This window comes from Bubalus kerabau, chromosome 13 (genome assembly GCF_029407905.1).
Source record: "Bubalus kerabau isolate K-KA32 ecotype Philippines breed swamp buffalo chromosome 13, PCC_UOA_SB_1v2, whole genome shotgun sequence".
NCBI classification, from domain to species: domain Eukaryota; kingdom Metazoa; phylum Chordata; class Mammalia; order Artiodactyla; family Bovidae; genus Bubalus; species Bubalus kerabau.
The window spans coordinates 74,230,150-74,247,309 of record NC_073636.1 but is presented as its reverse complement, the minus strand read 5'-3'; the positions used below and the strand labels follow the sequence as shown (position 1 = coordinate 74,247,309).

Sequence of the window (17,160 nt, the reverse complement as noted above, 5' to 3'; positions counted from 1 at the left end):
TAAACAATAGCCCGGATCAAATCACAAGAAGCATATAGTGTTGATGGGAGGGAGCGGGGTGGGAGGGTGAGCCTGGGTGCCAGAGGTGTAGGGAGCAAGGAGGTGGATGAAAATCTCCTTTTCAGTCATGGGAATTCAATGGACTAGATCTATAACTGAATAGTCCAGATGCAGCATTATTTTGTCAAGGTGTAATATAATGAATATTACTTAGAAATGAAGATACAAATGCCAAGATGATAAACTAGAAACGGTTTCCTCTAGGGGAAGGCTGATGGTAAGCAACCGATACTCTTCACAACATGCTTTGTAAAAAGCATGTGACTTCTTAGTCTGTCTTCATGTATGAGTGAGTGATAGTCGCTCAGTCCTGTCTGACTCTTTGCGACCTGTAACCTCCAGGCTCCTCCGTCCATGGGATTTTCCAGGCAAGAATGCTGGAGTGGATTGGCATTCCCTTCTCCAGGGGATCTTCCCAACGCAGGGATCAAACCTGGGTATCCCACATTTCAGGCAGATTCTTTACCATCTGAGCCATTAGGGAAGCTCTTACCTAAATGTATAACTTTGACAAAAATAAAGAAAATTATTTTAAAAAGAAAGCCTATTTTCTCACACAGATCCCTATGTACAATCACCCAGCATTCTTCTTCTCAAGATAGGGCTCTTTTTTTTTTTTTTAATATTGACTTAGCTGTGTTGGGTCTTAGTATGGCACACAGTCCTCTCTCTAGGCATGGTGAGGGAGCTTAGTTGCCCCCGAGGTATGTGGGATCTTAGTTCTCCAACCAGGGACTGAACCCATGTCCCCTCCATTGGAAGGCAGATTCTTAACCACTCCATCACCAGAGAAGTCCCACGATGTGCGCTATGTGCTAAGTCGCTCATTGGGGCCGACGCTTTGTAACCCCGTGGACTATAGCCTGCAGGCTCCTCTGTCCATAGGGATTCTCCAGGCAAGCATACTGTAGTGGGTTGCCATTTCCTTCTCCAAGAAGGGTTCTTTAAAACGTAAGACGTTCTTTCTGAATTGGGAGTCCTTGGTGGCCTGTCTCTTCATTTTCTTAAGAGTGATTTTTCAAGGAGCAGAAGTTTTAACTTTGATGACTTCGCATCCATTAGTGGTTTCTTCATTATGCTTTTGGTTTTGTACCTGAGAAATCCCTGCATAACCTAAGGTCACAGAGGTTTTCTCCTTATGTTTTCTGAAAGGTTCCATAGATTTAATTTTTGCATTTATGTCTATGATCTGTTTTGAGTGAGTTCTTGCAACGATATGAAGTATGGCTCAAGGTTCGTATTTTTGATTACGGATGTCCAGCTGTTCCGGCATCATTTGTTGAAAGGGCTATTCTTTGTCTGATGAATTCCCTTTGCACTTTTGTCAGCCGTCAATTGACTACTTGCACGTGAACTCACTTCCGCACTGTCCATTGACCTGGGTGTGTACCCCTTTGTCAACACCACGGTGCCCTTATGACTGTAGTGTTGTGGTCTGAATGTTCGTGTTCCCTCAGAATCCCCGCGTTGAAGCCCCAGCACCCAATGTGGTGATACCAGGAACCGGGGCCTTTGGGAGGTGATTAGGTCATGAGGGTGGAGCCTTCAATAATGGGGATTAGTGTCTTTATAAGAAGAGGAATGAGAGAAATGATCTTTCTCTCTCTGGCAGGATTCAGCAAGAAAGTGGTGGCCATCTACAAACCAGGAAGGGGAACCTCACCAGATACGAAATCTTCCAGAGCTTTGAATTTGGACTTCACAGACTTCAGAACAGTGAGAGATAAATTTCTGTAGTTTAATTCACCCAGTTCACGTTGCTATAGCAGTCTGAGTAGATTAAGACATGTGGCTTTAGGGGATTCCCTGGCGGTCCACTTGTTAAGACCCAGTGCAGGTGGCATGTGTTCGATACCTGGTTAGGGAACTGAGATCCCACATGCTGTGGGCATGGCCAAACAGATAAAATAAAATTAAAAAGACATGTAGTTTTATAATAAGTGTTCATTTCAGCCAAAATTTTCAGCGGCCCCTTCTGTGCCCTGTCCATATTCCCAGGGCACTCCCCACTCCATTGCATGCCAGTGGCATCTACTATAAGCCTGTGATTCTCTGCCTGAGGGGTTTCAGGGAGCAGCCCTTAGCCAATGACAGATACCAGTTGGAGGATAAATACCTCCTCTTTCTCATCCAGAGTGAGAAATTCCAAGGCAGGCTCTATGAAATCTCCCAGAGTTTTCCAACAGGACGCGCCCCCGGTGCCCACAACAGTAAACTCCTCAGCCCTGTGCCCTTTATGGCTTCCTTCCACTCCCCGCCTCACAAGCCCATTCTCTGAAAAATGCTTCCTGGATCACTTCCCACGTAAATTATTTGTCCTCACATTACTGCCTTAGTGTCTGCTTCCAGGAGAACTCAAACCAAAAGTACATCCCAGCATAGAGCTCAGCGACTGACACGTGTAAACTCCGATTGTCGTCAAAAGGATGGCATCTGTGTGGTTTGGCACAGTGACACATAGTATGTGTTGAATGAATGATTCCTTGAGGGAACCAGTGAAGGAAGCCAGGAAGAGCTCCCAGCCACACTCCAATCTCTCCCTCCCTAGTCCTGGGAGACACTCATCCATGTCCTGGTATCTACAGTATTATTGTCACATTTGGAAAACTTTCTCTGAAAAATTCCAATATTCTCTAAGGGGATCGGAAGGGCCCTTCACCATGAGGCTGGCTGCCTGAGATTGTGGTCTTGTGCAAACAAGTTGGTGGTGGGCGGCAGGGTAGAAAATTTGACCGAAAAATAGATATTGGGAAATCTGGTAAAAACAAGGGAAGGTCACTCCAAGCATCCGTCAGATCTCCTCCCATCATGAACGTGCTTCACAGTTGAGTCCTTTCTGCAGGGGTTTTCCCGCTCCAGCTCTTTCCACATGGAGCTTTTGAAATTTATGTAAGGTTCAGTTGTCCTCGCAAACATCCCTACAATGAGCCCAGGGCCTTTGGAGGCATCTGGGAGAAAGCAGTCCCAGGTAATTGGTTGGGAATCCTTGCCTGGGGCAAGAGTGGTGTTAATGTCAGGGAGGCCTTGCACAAGCTCTGCCAGAAATCACTAAGGAGGCAGCCCCTCCCCGTGGGTCTGGGGTACTGAGGCCAACTGGATCGAAGAAGTTTGATCTGAGTTTGGACTTCCTCTTCACTTCTGCGAGGTAAATGCATTGCTTTCCTATACAGGACCTCACGATGTTTAGACACACTTCTGCACTGGCTGTTGTTGACATTTATCACTGTAGGAGGACCTTCTGCTGTGGCTTTGTACCACCAGATGCCTTCCAACCTTCCCAACTGGACAGAGCAGGGCACTGGGCACTCCCTCCTGACCCATTTAAGCTACTCTCTCTTCCAAGGCTCATACCAAAGATGTCTGTAATGGGAGCACTGCCGTGGGTAGTGGTTACATTGAACACTGTTGCTTCCATGCCCAGGTGCCTTCAATACTTTTGATTGTCTCTGTATGGCCAGGACCCCAATTAGTGTTTCATGCTAACATCTTACTCTGAGGCACATCTTTGAGCTATTGTCCAGAGGAAGAACCAGAAATGCCTAGGACTTCCACTGATCTCCCTTCAGCTCCTAGGCAATGTTTGACCTCTATGGGAGTACAAAACCCCTCTTTTGGTGTGCTTTTATTAAATTAAAAAAAATTGTTTTCTTGGCTGTGCTGCGCAGCATATGGAATCTTAGTTCCCTAATCAAGGATCAAACTCACGCCCCCTGCTTTGGAAGGGTGGAGTCTTAACCACTGGACCTTCAGGGAAGTCCCCCAAATCCCTCTTTTTAAGGCTTCAAAGATCCCTCTGGGGTCAGGCTGTGTCTGGGACATCCTCTGAATGGTACCACTGCTAGGCTTCTTTCCCTCATCTCCTTACCAGTTTCTCCTGGGTGCCCTTGAGCCCTTGGCACTGGAGAAATGCGTAAGGGGGAGAACCCCCTGAGATGGTCACTCCGTGGGACTCTTGTTGAAGGACTGGGAATGGGGATGATACTGAAGGCCAGGAAGCCTGGCAGAGGGATCAAGGCAGAGAGCCCCTTTCTGTGGGTCTAGACCAAGTGGAAGATGGATTGGGATGTTGAAATAAGCCTGGACCTCCTCTTTAGCTTTCATGAAGGGGCACACATGTGCCCACACCTGCCCTGGTGGCCCTTGAGGTTATTACCCTAGCCATCCTGCTCACATTGGTGCAGCAGGTAGAGTCTCCCATCCTTGCCAGAATCTCCTTGGCATCTCCCAAGCTTCACCTTAACTGGACAAGACAGAGGTGCAGGTTATAGGATGCCTCTGGATGCCCCTTGCACTCTGCAAAATCCCAGCCCAGGTCTGAGTGTTAGTAAAGAAATCAACCTCTCCCATATTTCAGGACCATATCTCCCATATCTGAGGTCCAAGCACCTCCTGAAAGAGCGACTGATTCCCCAGGGAGCCCTCTAGCAGTGCCCGAAGCTCGTGGCATGTAGCACTGACAGAGAGGCTAACTGATGGGCCACCGGCGGACTAACCCCCAATGGAAACGGACACCTACATACAGTGGGAACTACTCTTTCTGGGCAAGACCTTCGCTTTGGAGTCTGAGATGCCTGTGGAATTCCAATATGTGATGCAACAGAGGCTAGGGTGTGTCTTTTCTGCCTGGGCACTGCCATCGTTGGCATTATGGGGGCTGAGCCCCCTAGCATGAAAGAGTGGTTTTGAGGGGAAGAACCCAGCTTTCTCTTCCTTCCCACATGCCATGAGAAGGGGATGGGTTCCCCAATGTGATAAGGAGGTGAAAGATTCCAACCTGTGGGGGGCAGTTGTGATGGGAATGGGAGTTGAGGGGGTAGTAGCTGGGTTATCCCATCAAGAAAAGGTCACTGGCTCAGGAGGAAAGTTGTAGAGCTCATGATCATGTACCCCTGTTTCAGGGAAAGACAAAGACATCCAGAGACAAAGAATGCCAGAAATGGGGGTGGGGTGGAGATTAAAGACAGACAGATGGAGGCATCTTGATGGAGACTTGAGAGATAGAGGCAGAGACAGGCAGACAGAGGAGAGAGTAAGGAACACACACAAAGAGTAAGAGACAAAGAAGGTAAATCAGATTAAAAGGAATCCAGACAGAGACAGAAATAGAGGCATAAAGAGAAAGACAGTGAGGAGGTATAGAGAATAAGAAACAGAATGAAAATAAGAGAAAGAGACAGAGATATTTCAGCAAAGGAGAAGATCGTGTTGACCTTAAAAAACAAAACAAAACAAAAAACAGGCAGTTATTTCTCCAGCAAAAACATTAAGGATCAGCAAAGAATTGCAATTTGGGGTTTGCAACCATGGTGGGCCAAGTGAAAGTCCCTGCCCAGCCAGCAAGGGAAAGAGAATGCTTTTACAGAGAGGAAAAGGAAGTGGTAGTGGGGCTTCCCAAGTGGCGCTAGTGGTAAAGAACCCACCTGCCAATGCAAGAGATGTAAGAGACACAGGTTTCATCCCTGGGTCGGGAAGATCTCCAGGAGAAGGAAACAGCAACCCACTCCAGTATTCTTGCCTGGAGAATCCCACGGACAGAGGATAGACTCACAGAGTTGGACACAACTGAACAACTTAGCATGCACTCACACAAGCAAGGAAGTCAGGAGGACTCCAGGAAAAAAGATCTGTGGCTTTTCATTGCCTGAATCTTTGCTAGGGAGGAAAAGTCTTCCTGCTGGGCTCGGCTATGGTCAGAGGGTGTGAGAGCGCCCCCTTCTGGCCTGCAAACTCTAATTGCGGTTTCTGTTACAACCTCTTTACTCTTGAAATACAAGTATATCACAATTTTGGTGAAATCTGTATTCAAGGATGACGTTTGGCAACTCAGTAAAAATGGCACTACTGAGTCGAGTTGTGTAGCTGATCGCAGTTCATTCTTCATACGACCGTATCTCGTTTTGTTGTACTTTGTTTTATTGTGCTTCACAGATGTTGCAATTTTAACAGACTGAAGTTTGTGGCAATCCTGTGGTCCAGTGGTTGCCTCCATGCTCCCAATGCATGGGGCTGGGTTTGATCCCTGGTCAGGGAACTAGATCCCACACGCCAGAGCTAAGAGTTTGCATGTCTCAATTAAAGATCTCAGGACTGCAACTAAGACCTGCCATAACCAAATAAACAAATAAATATGTTTTTTAAAAGTCGCACATAAAATATCAAGCTGGTTATGATTATATACCAAAAAATGTACACCAAATGCAGGATGATGCCTTCTTTCATAGAAGAGGAATTAATAATGAGACAGATAGTGCTGACTATGGAAACTGGTTATTTAGCTTCAAGATTTAATACTTCAACAAAATAGTGATTCAGATAAATTTATTTTTATTTTTCTATATCATAGCAAGCATATCAAAGTATGAAATTTAACTATTTCACAAATGCAGGCCATCTTGACTGGTATCAGTTTCTGACTCTTTAGAACAATCTTATACTAAACTTTCTAATACATGTATTAGATTCCCATTGGCAAATATTTTGTCTTTCCTGTGTTTCTGAAAGGAAAATTGCTAAATGATATATGTAACTTTTTAGTTTTATTAGGCATAACCAGATCACTCTTCCAAGTGGTTGTACCAATTCACATTTCCATCCGCAAACTATTAAGAGTCTTTTGAGTGTTTATATTGTAGCCTTTTCTTAAAGATTATTTATTTGTTGATCTTACTTTTTTGGCTGTACTGGGTCTTCACTGCTGTGTGTGGACTTTCTCCAGCTGCAGCGGGTGCAGTCTTCTCTCGGTGGTGCGCGCGTTCTCATGCAGCGGCTTCTCTTGCTGCAGAGCACAGGCTCTAAGTACACAGGCTTCAGTGTACTTAAGCTCCACAGCACATGGGATATTCCTGCACCAAAGATCAAACCCTGCGTTGGCAGGTGGACACATAACCAGTGGATCACCAGGGAAGACCTATATTGTAGACTTTTCATTCTTGCCATTCTGATCAATAAAAAATGGTGTCTGGTTGTTTTAATTGGTTTTTTCTTGTAACTGGTGACATTGAAGCTCCTATATATCTGTATACAATCAGTTATAATAATCTCTTATTTGATTGTCCATGCTATTCATAGTTCATTTTTTTCTAAGAGGTTGGCTGTTTTTCTTACTGCTCTGTAGAAATTCTTCACATATTTTTCTATTTCTTTGTTTGTGATAATCATTCCAAGTATTTACTCCTAAGCTCTCATTTATCGTTCAACTTTTTGTGTTTGTCAATTTTGCTCCTGATGTCATCAAATGTAATCATTTTTTAAACCCTTTGCACCTTGCTTCCCTGAGGTAAGTCTAAGGTCTGTTGATCATCTACTATGTGATGGGCAGTGAGCTTTCCGTCCACATGTTATCACCTCGAATCCTGATCACTTTATGAAATTGTCACCGCTGTTATCGTTTCCATGTTACAGACGACAAGACTAAGGGTCAGTGGGACAAAGTCATTGCCCAAATCTACAGAACCTGTCCTCTATGAATGTAAGATTTAAACCTGTATCTGCTGGGAACCAAAACACTCTCTTCTTCCGATTGCTATTTTATGGGTTTTTGGAGAAACCCCACACATTCAGACATTTTATTCTTCATCTCACTCCTCATACCCTAGTCCACGCTCAAAAGAGTCAAGGAAGATGGAAATGCGGAGAAAACCTAGTACATTTATTTATTCACTGATCAATAGGCATTTCCTGTCGTGTGCCAAGCTACACATTGGGTGCTGGGGATACAGAGATAAAACAGGCCAGATCTTGTCCCCAAAGGAGTATTGGTCTCAAAACCACATCTTGACCGAAGTGCTTCCATTGTTTTCCAGGCTTGCAGGATGGGGAGTAGGGGGACTCCCCAGAGCACACAGACCAGGAAGTCCTAATGTTTTTGACCTGGAAAGGTTGAATCTGTAGAAAGAAAATAAAGTGGAGCCTCAGCACAGGAATTATTTAAGTGACCCCTATATCCTTCCCACTAAGATGGTCCTTCCACCACCAAGTCCTAGGTCCCCTGGGATAAGTAGAGAGCCTTGTGCTGGAATAGTTGAAACACTGCTGGCCTTTGATGTAGGAATCAAGACAAAATCCAGGCTTTTCACAGGCTTGTCTCTGCTGCCCTCTGATAAAATCAGAATATTGGGCTAGATTGACATCTATGCATCTTACTAGAGTTCCCTGTGGTTCCAGATAACTTAGCCAATCGGGGCCATAACCACAGCAACATTCTCTGAATGCAAACAGTACTTCAAGTCTTAAAAATCACTTTTACATTTAGTATCGCCATGGATATAATTGCGTCCATTTTACAGATGGGGAAACTGAGGTCAAGGATGAAATAGTCAGTTGCTCCTAGTCACACAGTCAGTCACAGGCAGAGATGATATTCAAAGATAGAACTTTTGCCTCTTGTATCATGCTCCTTCCTCGTGCCTTATTCCAAGAAGCTTTCCTTCCTAGGACCCAGCACGGCCTGTCATAGGTGCCTCCTGGGACTTGTCTAGAAAACTCTAAGGGGTGAAGGTCATTGAAGGGCAGAGGATCTGCTTGGGGAATGGGGAAGTACTGGAAGATGTCAAGCAACCTCTTTCACATATAAAGGTACCATTAGGTTGAGAGCATATTAAGGTCCAGGGGGATGTGGAGCTTATTAGATCTTCTCACCTTTCACCGGCAGGACACATGAATTCCCACACGGACCCCTGCAGCACTTGAAACCATTCAGGCAGTGGCTGTCGTTCTGGCAGTCGTCTACAGGGTTGCGCCTCTCACAGCGGCCGGTGACCACTGGACACCTCCCAGGAGTGACTTTAACTGATGAAAACAAAGTCACAATTCAGAGGCTTCACCCTGTGGGACATCACCCAAATTCCCAACTCCATCTTCACCTCATACATGGAAATTGGTTCTTCCCCAACTTCAGGATCCAATCTGAGGCTGGTGCATGTCCTAAAGAAGACTCTCTCCCGCCAATGGGACCCCGACCAGTGTCTGACATACGTGTGTCTAATGGACAGACTGATTCATGAGCTGACTGACCTGCTGGCTGACGGGCTCACTAACTGGCCTACTGTCTACCTGAGAAAACAGAGCTGGTAGAGGGGGTGGAGAAACCCTGACTCTATCCCATCCTCCACCTCAGTTCAGACGAGCCCCCTCCACTTGCCCAAGAAGCATGTCCTCAAGCTCAGACCTCCCTGATCCCCCTTTCCAGGACTGGACTTCCTCACCTGGCTTTGACGTGTCTACAGGATCCATGCATTTGATGCCACAAACATCCTGGCAGCATTTCTTCCTCTTCGGACACTGCCAGTCACTGTGGCATTCAGGGGGTTCATATACTAAGCACATTGCAGGGCGTATGAAAGGACAGGCTCCACGTTTACCTTTTTCTGAAGGGTAAGAACAAAGGAGGAAGAAGAAACTGGTGCTGAGTCATGATCACAATCCTGCAGAAGGAACCAGGGGAGGACAGAAACCTAACCCAAGTAGCTGACCCCAGAGGAATGAAGGGAGCCATTAGGATTCCAGTTTCAAGGCCAGTGTGGGACAGTGCCAAGCGCAGCCAAACCCTCAACCAAGAGGGAGTCAATGGGAAAGAAGGTATAGATGGTGGTGTGCCACTAGATCTTTCAAGAGGGAGACTTTGTGGAGTTTGCCAGTTTCCCTGGTATAAATATTCCCACTATTCCTTATTTCAAGCTACCAATGTGACATCAACCACCTCACAGAAGTCTTGAAGATTTCACAATCAGCTATTGCATGTCTGTATAAGTCAGCTCCGGGGAGTGCTGAACAGAGTTCATGGTCACGTATTCCTGGCCCAGGGCTGGCTGGGAGGCAGAAAGAGACAGTGACAGCAAGAGAGGCCACTCATTCGAGATTAAACAAAGGAGAACAGATCAACTGAGAAGCAAATAGAAAGTGCTATTTGCTTCTCAGCAAATAGAAAGAGAGTGACCATTAACAACAGCAACAAAAACACATGAAGAGAAACAGAGAACAATCTGGAAAATTAAAACTGATAGTGACCAAAATAATGTGACAGAGGAAAAAAAAAAAACAGTAAAGAAGGAGCTATGGAGAAATAAAAATAAGAAATACAGGGGCTTATTTCTGGATGCACAGAAACTGTCTTAGTTGAAGTCCTCAGAGACATGCTTGAAATTAAGGGCCATAGGCCATTGGAAAGAGGGCTTCAAGGCCAGCCCCCGGGGCTAAAAAGAAGAGGTTATTCCCACGCTGAGCCGTCACTGACTTTGGTACCTGGGTATGGCCTGAGAGAGTTCAACTCACCTTTGGGAGCACCTTCCACAGCCCAGGGCATCAGGAATCCAAAGGCAAATATCACCAGGAAGACGATAAGGCCGCTGGACTTCATCTTGAGGGCAGGTGGGACGGTGGTGACCGGTGTCAGCCTCACCCTTTATACCCACTCCGATGGGTGTGTCCCACAGGAACTGCCCTGAGTTCTCTCAGCTGCTGTTTCCTCAGCAGGAAATTCAGGTGAGGACAGTGACCACACCATCCAGAGTGTTGCTGGCTCTTTCCTGCCCTTATGCAAGAGCGTGAGGACTAGGAAGGGGATTGAAGGACTTGGAGCAGGTGGTGTCAGAAAGCCACTTGGGAACACGTTAGGGGACCCTGAATCACCCTCCATTGGGGAGCAGTGGGGGAGGGGCAAAGAGGGCCAAACAGGACATTACAAAGGAACTTGTTAGAAATTCGGAACCATGGCCTCTCAAAGTGCCATGACTTTCCTACAAGGACGCTGGAGGATTGCCACATTTGTTACCACATTACCCAGGGTCACTCCCTTCCCTAAAGGGCAGGTGACATTTTCTCTCGTTCTCTCCTGACATATTACCATGTAGTACTTGCAGTGCCCGGCACACAGGGAATCTTGGCTGAATGACAGTGGAGAGGGGACAGCAAGCAAAACCTCTCTGGGCTTCAGCTTTCCCAGCTGTGAAGTGGGGATAATAGTAACGGACTAGATCACAGAGGGGGAACTTGAGTTGAAAAGAGTGGAAGGAAGTTGAAGGATGAACACACTACCTGTTAGCAGAATGGAAGTGAGACTGATGCAAAGTCAGTGACATTGGAGCCCTGTTTCCTGACATAAACCGATGGGGCTCTTCTTAGCAGTCAGTTGAAGAGCCAGTTGAAACAGGTGTGTCATTTCATATGCTCCAAAAATCCTCTCACACCCCAGAGTCATCCTCACTGCTCTTGCATGATCATAATGGACATTTATTGTACACTGGCTACATGATGAGAAGTTTAAACAATTCTAAATAGCAAAATTGCCGGCAGAAATATCAATAACCTCAGATATGCAGATGACACCACCCTTACGGCAGAAAGTGAAGAGGAACTCAAAAGCCTCTTGATGAAAGTGAAAGTGGAGAGTGAAAAAGTTGGCTTAAAGCTCAACATTCAGAAAACGAAGATCATGGCATCTGGTCCCATCACTTCATGGGAAATAGATGGGGAAACAGTGGAAACAGTGTCAGACTTTATTTTTAGGGGCTCCAAAATCACTGCAGATGGTGACTGCAGCCATGAAATTAAAAGACACTTACTCCTTGGAAGAAAAGTTATGACCAACCTAGATAGCATATTGAAAAGCAGAGACATTCTTTTGCCAAGAAAGGTCTGTCTAGTCAAGGCTATGGTTTTTCCAGTGGTCATGTATGGAGGTGAGAGTGGGACTGTGAAGAAGGCTGAGCACCAAAGAATTGATGCTTCTGAACTATGGTGTTGGAGAAGACTCTTGAGAGTCCCTTGGACTGCAAGGAGATCCAACCAGTCCATTCTGAAGGAGATCAGCCCTGGGATTTCTTTGGAGGGAATGATGCTAAAGCTGAAACTCCAGTACTTTGGCCACCTCATACGAAGAGTTGACTCATTGGAAAAGACTCTGATGCTGGGAGGGATTGGGGGCAGGAGGAGAAGGGAACGACAGAAGATGAGATGGCTGGATGGCATCACTGACTCAATGGACGTGAGTGTGAGTGAACTCCAGGAGTTGGTGATGGACAGGGAGGCCTGGCGTGCTGCGATTCATGGGGTCGCAGAGTCGGACACGACTGAACTGAACTGAACTGATAGAGCAAAAGTAAGCCTGTTAAGGTGAAACCAAGAAAAAAAAATGCATGAAATACAGAAAGTAGAATGTAGGAGAGGAAAAGAAGGTACTCCTCATGATGGTGACAGAAGATCCCAGAGTGAGAGCTGAGTGCCAGAAATGCAGATAGAACAAAGTAGAGGTTATGTGGGGTGAAGGAAGCTGGGAGGGACAACATAGGTGTATGGGACTAAGTGTGCGTGCTAAGTCATTTCAGTTGTGTCTGACTCTTTGCAACCCTATATTCTGTAGCCCGCTAGGCTCCCTCTGTCTATAGGATTCTCCAGGCAAGAATATGGGAGTGGGTTGCTGTTGGGGGCCGGCGTGAGGCACTCCGCCCATGGCAAAGGTCATGAGGAAGGAGGCTCGACATACGCAAAGGCGGGATCGAGCCTCAGGAGTCCCCCTGGAAATCCTCGAGCATCTACCCCCATAACCAGAGCCTGCCTACTTTACTACTTTGTGCTCTCACCTACACCTCTGGCTTTACGGGGGGCTGTCCCCCACCACCTCTTTCGGAGAAGGAGTTAACTTAGAGCTCCAGTTAATAATAATTCCTGGGCGTGATAGGAGTGTTTTAACCTACAAACTCCTCTGAAGGTTCTCTAGCCTGCCTGACAGGCTTGTCCGGCTACATGTGATTGCTCACAGCCTCCCAACTGTGACAGGCACGAGATGCTTTAAACCTTCTAAAAACAGGTTCCTTAGAGAAGTTAGAAAATTATTAGTATAAGTATAATGGGCTGATTAGAAATTGTATTGGTGAAGGGTTTTTTCATTTGTTGCGCCAATGTTTGTTGCTAAGTCTCCATATCCCCTGCCCTTACACACATTAATGAATATATAAAAGAAATAAGTATTAACCTTTGATATCAATCACGTTAGACCTTAGGCTAAGTAAATTCTTTCCTTAACTAAAACCCACTACACCCTCACCCTATAGGAATGTAACTTTATTTGGGTGGCGTCTGTTTTAAGAATAATCACCCCTGGAGAAATAAGTGTCCTGGTTGACTGACCGCTGTCACAAGGAGAGGGTCGTAAATTGTCAGCAGGCCCCCCGGCCAGAAGATGATGTAACACCCCTAAGACCTCTGTATACTTTTGTATGAAGCACCGGACTTTGATAAAAGTCAGGACTGCTGACCCCACGTGACTTTTGCATAACATCTCAGTGTATAAAAGTAGACCATGGAAAATAAAGAATTGGGATCAGTTCCTCGAAAGACTGGTCTCCCCATGTCTCTCTCTCTCTCACTCTGGTTGAGTCTCCATCTGGAGCGCGGAACCCACCATGCTTACTAATTATGCCTGGGCTTCTAAGATCCGACCGGGGAGGCCTCAGTGTCTCCTCTCCTTCGGGAGAACGGAAGGACGCCTGCGGCCTACGTAAGTGGTGCAAACTTCTTGTCTTGAAGTTTTATTGGTCTCCCGCGTAAACCAAGCTACTCAGCCTCTTTTCTCCACTGAATTTTCCTACTGAGCTATCCTCATTCTATTACTCTTTGTATCCTTAATTAAAGTGTAATTAAGCAGTTGTTCCCTGACCCTCGCCTATGCCGTCTCTCCTTCGAATACCCTGGATCAGCTGGGATAAGATAAAACTATTTTTCTTGGGGTCACTGATAGATGGAACCAACGGGCCTTTTTGTCACAAGCACCCTGTAGGTGTATGTTTTGTGGCAAGAATAATTTAATCTCATATTTTGGTAATATTAATCCTAATTAACTGATCATTTAAAGTCTCATCTACTTTAACAAGAGCCGTCTGTCGTCTTAGTCAACTTTCGCTTAGAACTGGAATTAGGATCGCTTTTTAAGCAATCAAACAAAGGCTTTAAATCTGCAGTAGTCAGTTTTAAATGTGGGCGTATCCAATTAATGTCTCCTAATAATTTTTGGAAATCATTTAAAGTTAGTAAACAATCTCTCCGCTTCAAAGGGGCAGTTTTTAAAAGTTTGGCAGACTTAAATATGAGAAGCAGGTAAAGAGGTGTTGTACAACATCTTTATAAGCTTTTCCACTTATCATTTTGTAACCTAAATCTGGTCTATAGCTTTTCAGATGACAAGCAACCATCTAATCTTTGCTTGAATACTTCCAGCAATGGGGAACTCACTACTCTTCAAGGTTTTAAACTCTCCCTCACCTTTTTTTCTACAGCATTCCCACCCTGCATACCATTTTCTCTAATCTCACCAACTCATTTTCAGTAGTATGCGTGGGCCAGGAACTGGGCCAGTTTTTTCCAGCAATGTTAAGAGATGTCTGTTCTTGTGTCTAATAGCCCTGAGATTTTATTTTCTTGAATTAAAAGATCTTTTAAAGGCCTTGGAGCTGTAATTTCCTGCACCCAAAAAGCTAGATCACTAAATCCAAATACTCTGTGGCTCCTAGCCTGAGAAGTCAAGTTTTTTTCCTGTCTGATACTAAGGTAAAAAGCAAAAACTGTGTTACTCTTTGACCTTTATTAATTTGCACAGTTTTAGTAGGTGGTGAGGTCAAAACTTTAATTTCTCAATATAATTAGAATCTACTACACCATGCACCACCGAAATTTTTTGAAAAGAAAGCGAGCTACGCCCTAGCACAAGTCCTACAATGCCCTCAGGTAGGGGGCCGGCCACTCCCATTGGAATTGGAGTAACCGGCTTGTCAGGGGTTAATATTGTTGCTAAATCCCCTTACCGTTTTTCTCTTAGCCTGGGTGAGACCCCCCTGAGGGGGTTTTCTCCAAGGAGCACCTTTGCATATTGTGCATGCAGTCTGTTTTAAAAGCTCCACTGTTTAAAAAGCTTTTTATCTTTTTCAGGCTTAGGCAACACTTTGAGAGGCTTTGGGGGCAAAGTGGGGAACTCTTGGGCCCTGGAAGGCGCAAACGGAGGCGGCGGCTATCGCCCCAAATCAGAAAGTGGTGGATAAGTTTTTTAAAGTTTGCGCAGAGGGGGAGGTAGCTCGCCAGGGCGTCTGGCCACAGTGTCCTGTAAGTCCTCTCCTCTCTCCTCTGCTGATTTTTTTTTCCTTCTTCTCTAAATCTTTCTCAAGTTTTCTTCCCTCACTCTATCTTTTTTCCTTCCTCTTCTCTTCTCTTTTACTTTCTATCATTTCCTTCTTGTTTCCCTCTTTCATTCTCCATTCTTCCTTCTTACTTTCTCTCTCTCTCCCCCTCTCTTTCTCTCTGTATCTCTTTTTCTAACTTCCTTTTTTCCTTTTTCTATCTTGCTGCGTTCCCTGATTCCTTCTTTCTCCGTTCCTCTCTCCTTTTCACTCTTTAGTTCTTTTTTTTTTAATCTTTAGATCTTTTTCTATTTTCTTTCCTTTTTTCTTTTTCACTTTTTTCTTTTTATTTTTCTCTCTCTCTTTTTTTTTTTGCTTGGGTGAGGCCCCCCTGAGGGGGTTTTTTGCAAGGAGCAGCCTCTGTATATTGTGTATTCTTTAAAAGCTCCTTTGTTTAAAAGAAAACTTTTAATCTTTTTCAACCCTAGGCAATGCTCTGGGAGGCTTTGGATGTAAACTGGGGAATTCTTAGGCCCTGGGAGGTGCAAGCGGAGGTGGAGTAGTCGCCTTAAATCAGAAATTGTTGGATAAATTTTTAAAGGTTTGTGTAGAGGGAGAGGGGGCTCACCAGGGCGCCCGGCCGCAGCGTCCTGTAAGCCCTCTCACTCCTCGGGAGGTAGAGCACAGTCTCCCTCCTTTTCCTCATCAATGGCAGAAAATATGATCTGTGCAGAAGGTGGAGACCCACTACCATCCACCGCGATAGCCTCTCCCATAGGTTATCTCACAGCCTCATGGGGTCCAAACATTTTTAATCATATTTATAGGATAAGTTTTTAGTTGTTTTATACCTTCACCCAAGTATCTAAATTAACAGTAGCCTCTTTAACAGTTTCAAGATTACTTGTATAAAGAGTTGCCATTCTTAGTTTCAGTGTTACCCATGTCAGGAAATTAAGTATAATAGAAGATTTTGCTTTCAGCTATCAAAAGATCAGGCCTTTCTTGTCAGCCTTTTTAGAAACCTTTTTTTCTCTCTAACTCTTCAACACTTTCAACACTTCCCACTCCTCCGCCCTGTCTATCCTACAGGGGGGTCCGCGGCACCCTTGAGTGGGGTCCTAGCCGTCCCGAACATTGGAAGAACAATAGGGCTGATGACCCAGATTGTTCCAGGGTGGGGGGGGAACAGCAGGCTGATGACCCAAAACTGTTCCGAGGGAGAAGCAGTAGGGCTGATGACCCAAACTGCTCCGTGGGGGAACAAGAGGGCTGATGACCCAGTTGTTCCGAGAAGGGGAGGCAATAGGGCTGATGACCCTAATTGCAGGGAGCTTACCTTGGAATAGCCTGTCTCGGGCGCCACCTGCCGGGGTCCAGCCCCAGCTGATCCAGGGTATTCGAAGGAGAGACGGCATAGGCGAGGGTCAGGGAACAACTGCTTAATTACACTTTAATTAAGGATACAAAGAGTAATAGAATGAGGATAGCTCAGTAGGAAAATTCAGTGGAGAAAAGAGGCTGAGTAGCTTGGTTTACGCGGGAGACCAATAAAACTTCAAGACAAGAAGTTTGCACCACTTACGTAGGCCGCAGGCGTCCTTCCGTTCTCCCGAAGGAGAGGAGACACTGAGGCCTCCCCGGTCGGATCTTAGAAGCCCAGGCATAATTAGTAAGCATGGTGGGTTCCGCGCTCCAGATGGAGACTCAACCAGAGTGAGAGAGAGAGAGACATGGGGAGACCAGTCTTTCGAGGAACTGATCCCAATTCTTTATTTTCCATGGTCTACTTTTATACACTGAGATGTTATGCAAAAGTCACGTGGGGTCAGCAGTCCTGACTTTTATCAAAGTCCGGTGCTTCATACAAAAGTATACAGAGGTCTTAGGGGTGTTACATCATCTTCTGGCCGGGGGGCCTGCTGACAATTTACGACCCTCTCCTTGTGACAGCGGTCAGTCAACCAGGACACTTATTTCTCCAGGGGTGATTATTCTT

At 45.5% G+C, this 17,160-nt stretch overlaps 1 protein-coding gene across 1 annotated transcript; it reads right to left on the bottom strand.

Annotated features, from left to right (window-relative positions):
- Nucleotides 1–7,693: 7,693 nt before the first annotated feature.
- Nucleotides 7,694–10,467, bottom strand: LOC129625114 (antileukoproteinase-like). Its single transcript, XM_055543260.1, has 4 exons — nucleotides 10,330–10,467; nucleotides 9,264–9,425; nucleotides 8,698–8,847; nucleotides 7,694–7,944 (listed from the first exon to the last, which is right to left on the bottom strand). The coding sequence occupies exons 1-4, from the start codon at nucleotides 10,412–10,414 to the stop codon at nucleotides 7,916–7,918; spliced, it is 426 nt and encodes a 141-aa protein (XP_055399235.1). The 5' UTR covers nucleotides 10,415–10,467; the 3' UTR covers nucleotides 7,694–7,915.
- Between the last annotated feature and the right edge of the window lie 6,693 nt (nucleotides 10,468–17,160).

What these genes read in the sequence shown, in the direction of transcription:
- LOC129625114 (XM_055543260.1), bottom strand. Translation starts at nt 10,414, where the DNA reads ATGAAGTCCAGCGGCCTTATCGTCTTCCTGGTGATATTTGCCTTTGGA. An exon ending in TGTGGAAGGTGCTCCCAAAG is followed by an intron (nt 9,426 to 10,329) that starts GTGAGTTGAACT and finishes CTTACCCTTCAG; the next exon opens with AAAAAGGTAAACGTGGAGCC. An exon ending in TGTAGACACGTCAAAGCCAG is followed by an intron (nt 8,848 to 9,263) that starts GTGAGGAAGTCC and finishes TGTTTTCATCAG; the next exon opens with TTAAAGTCACTCCTGGGAGG.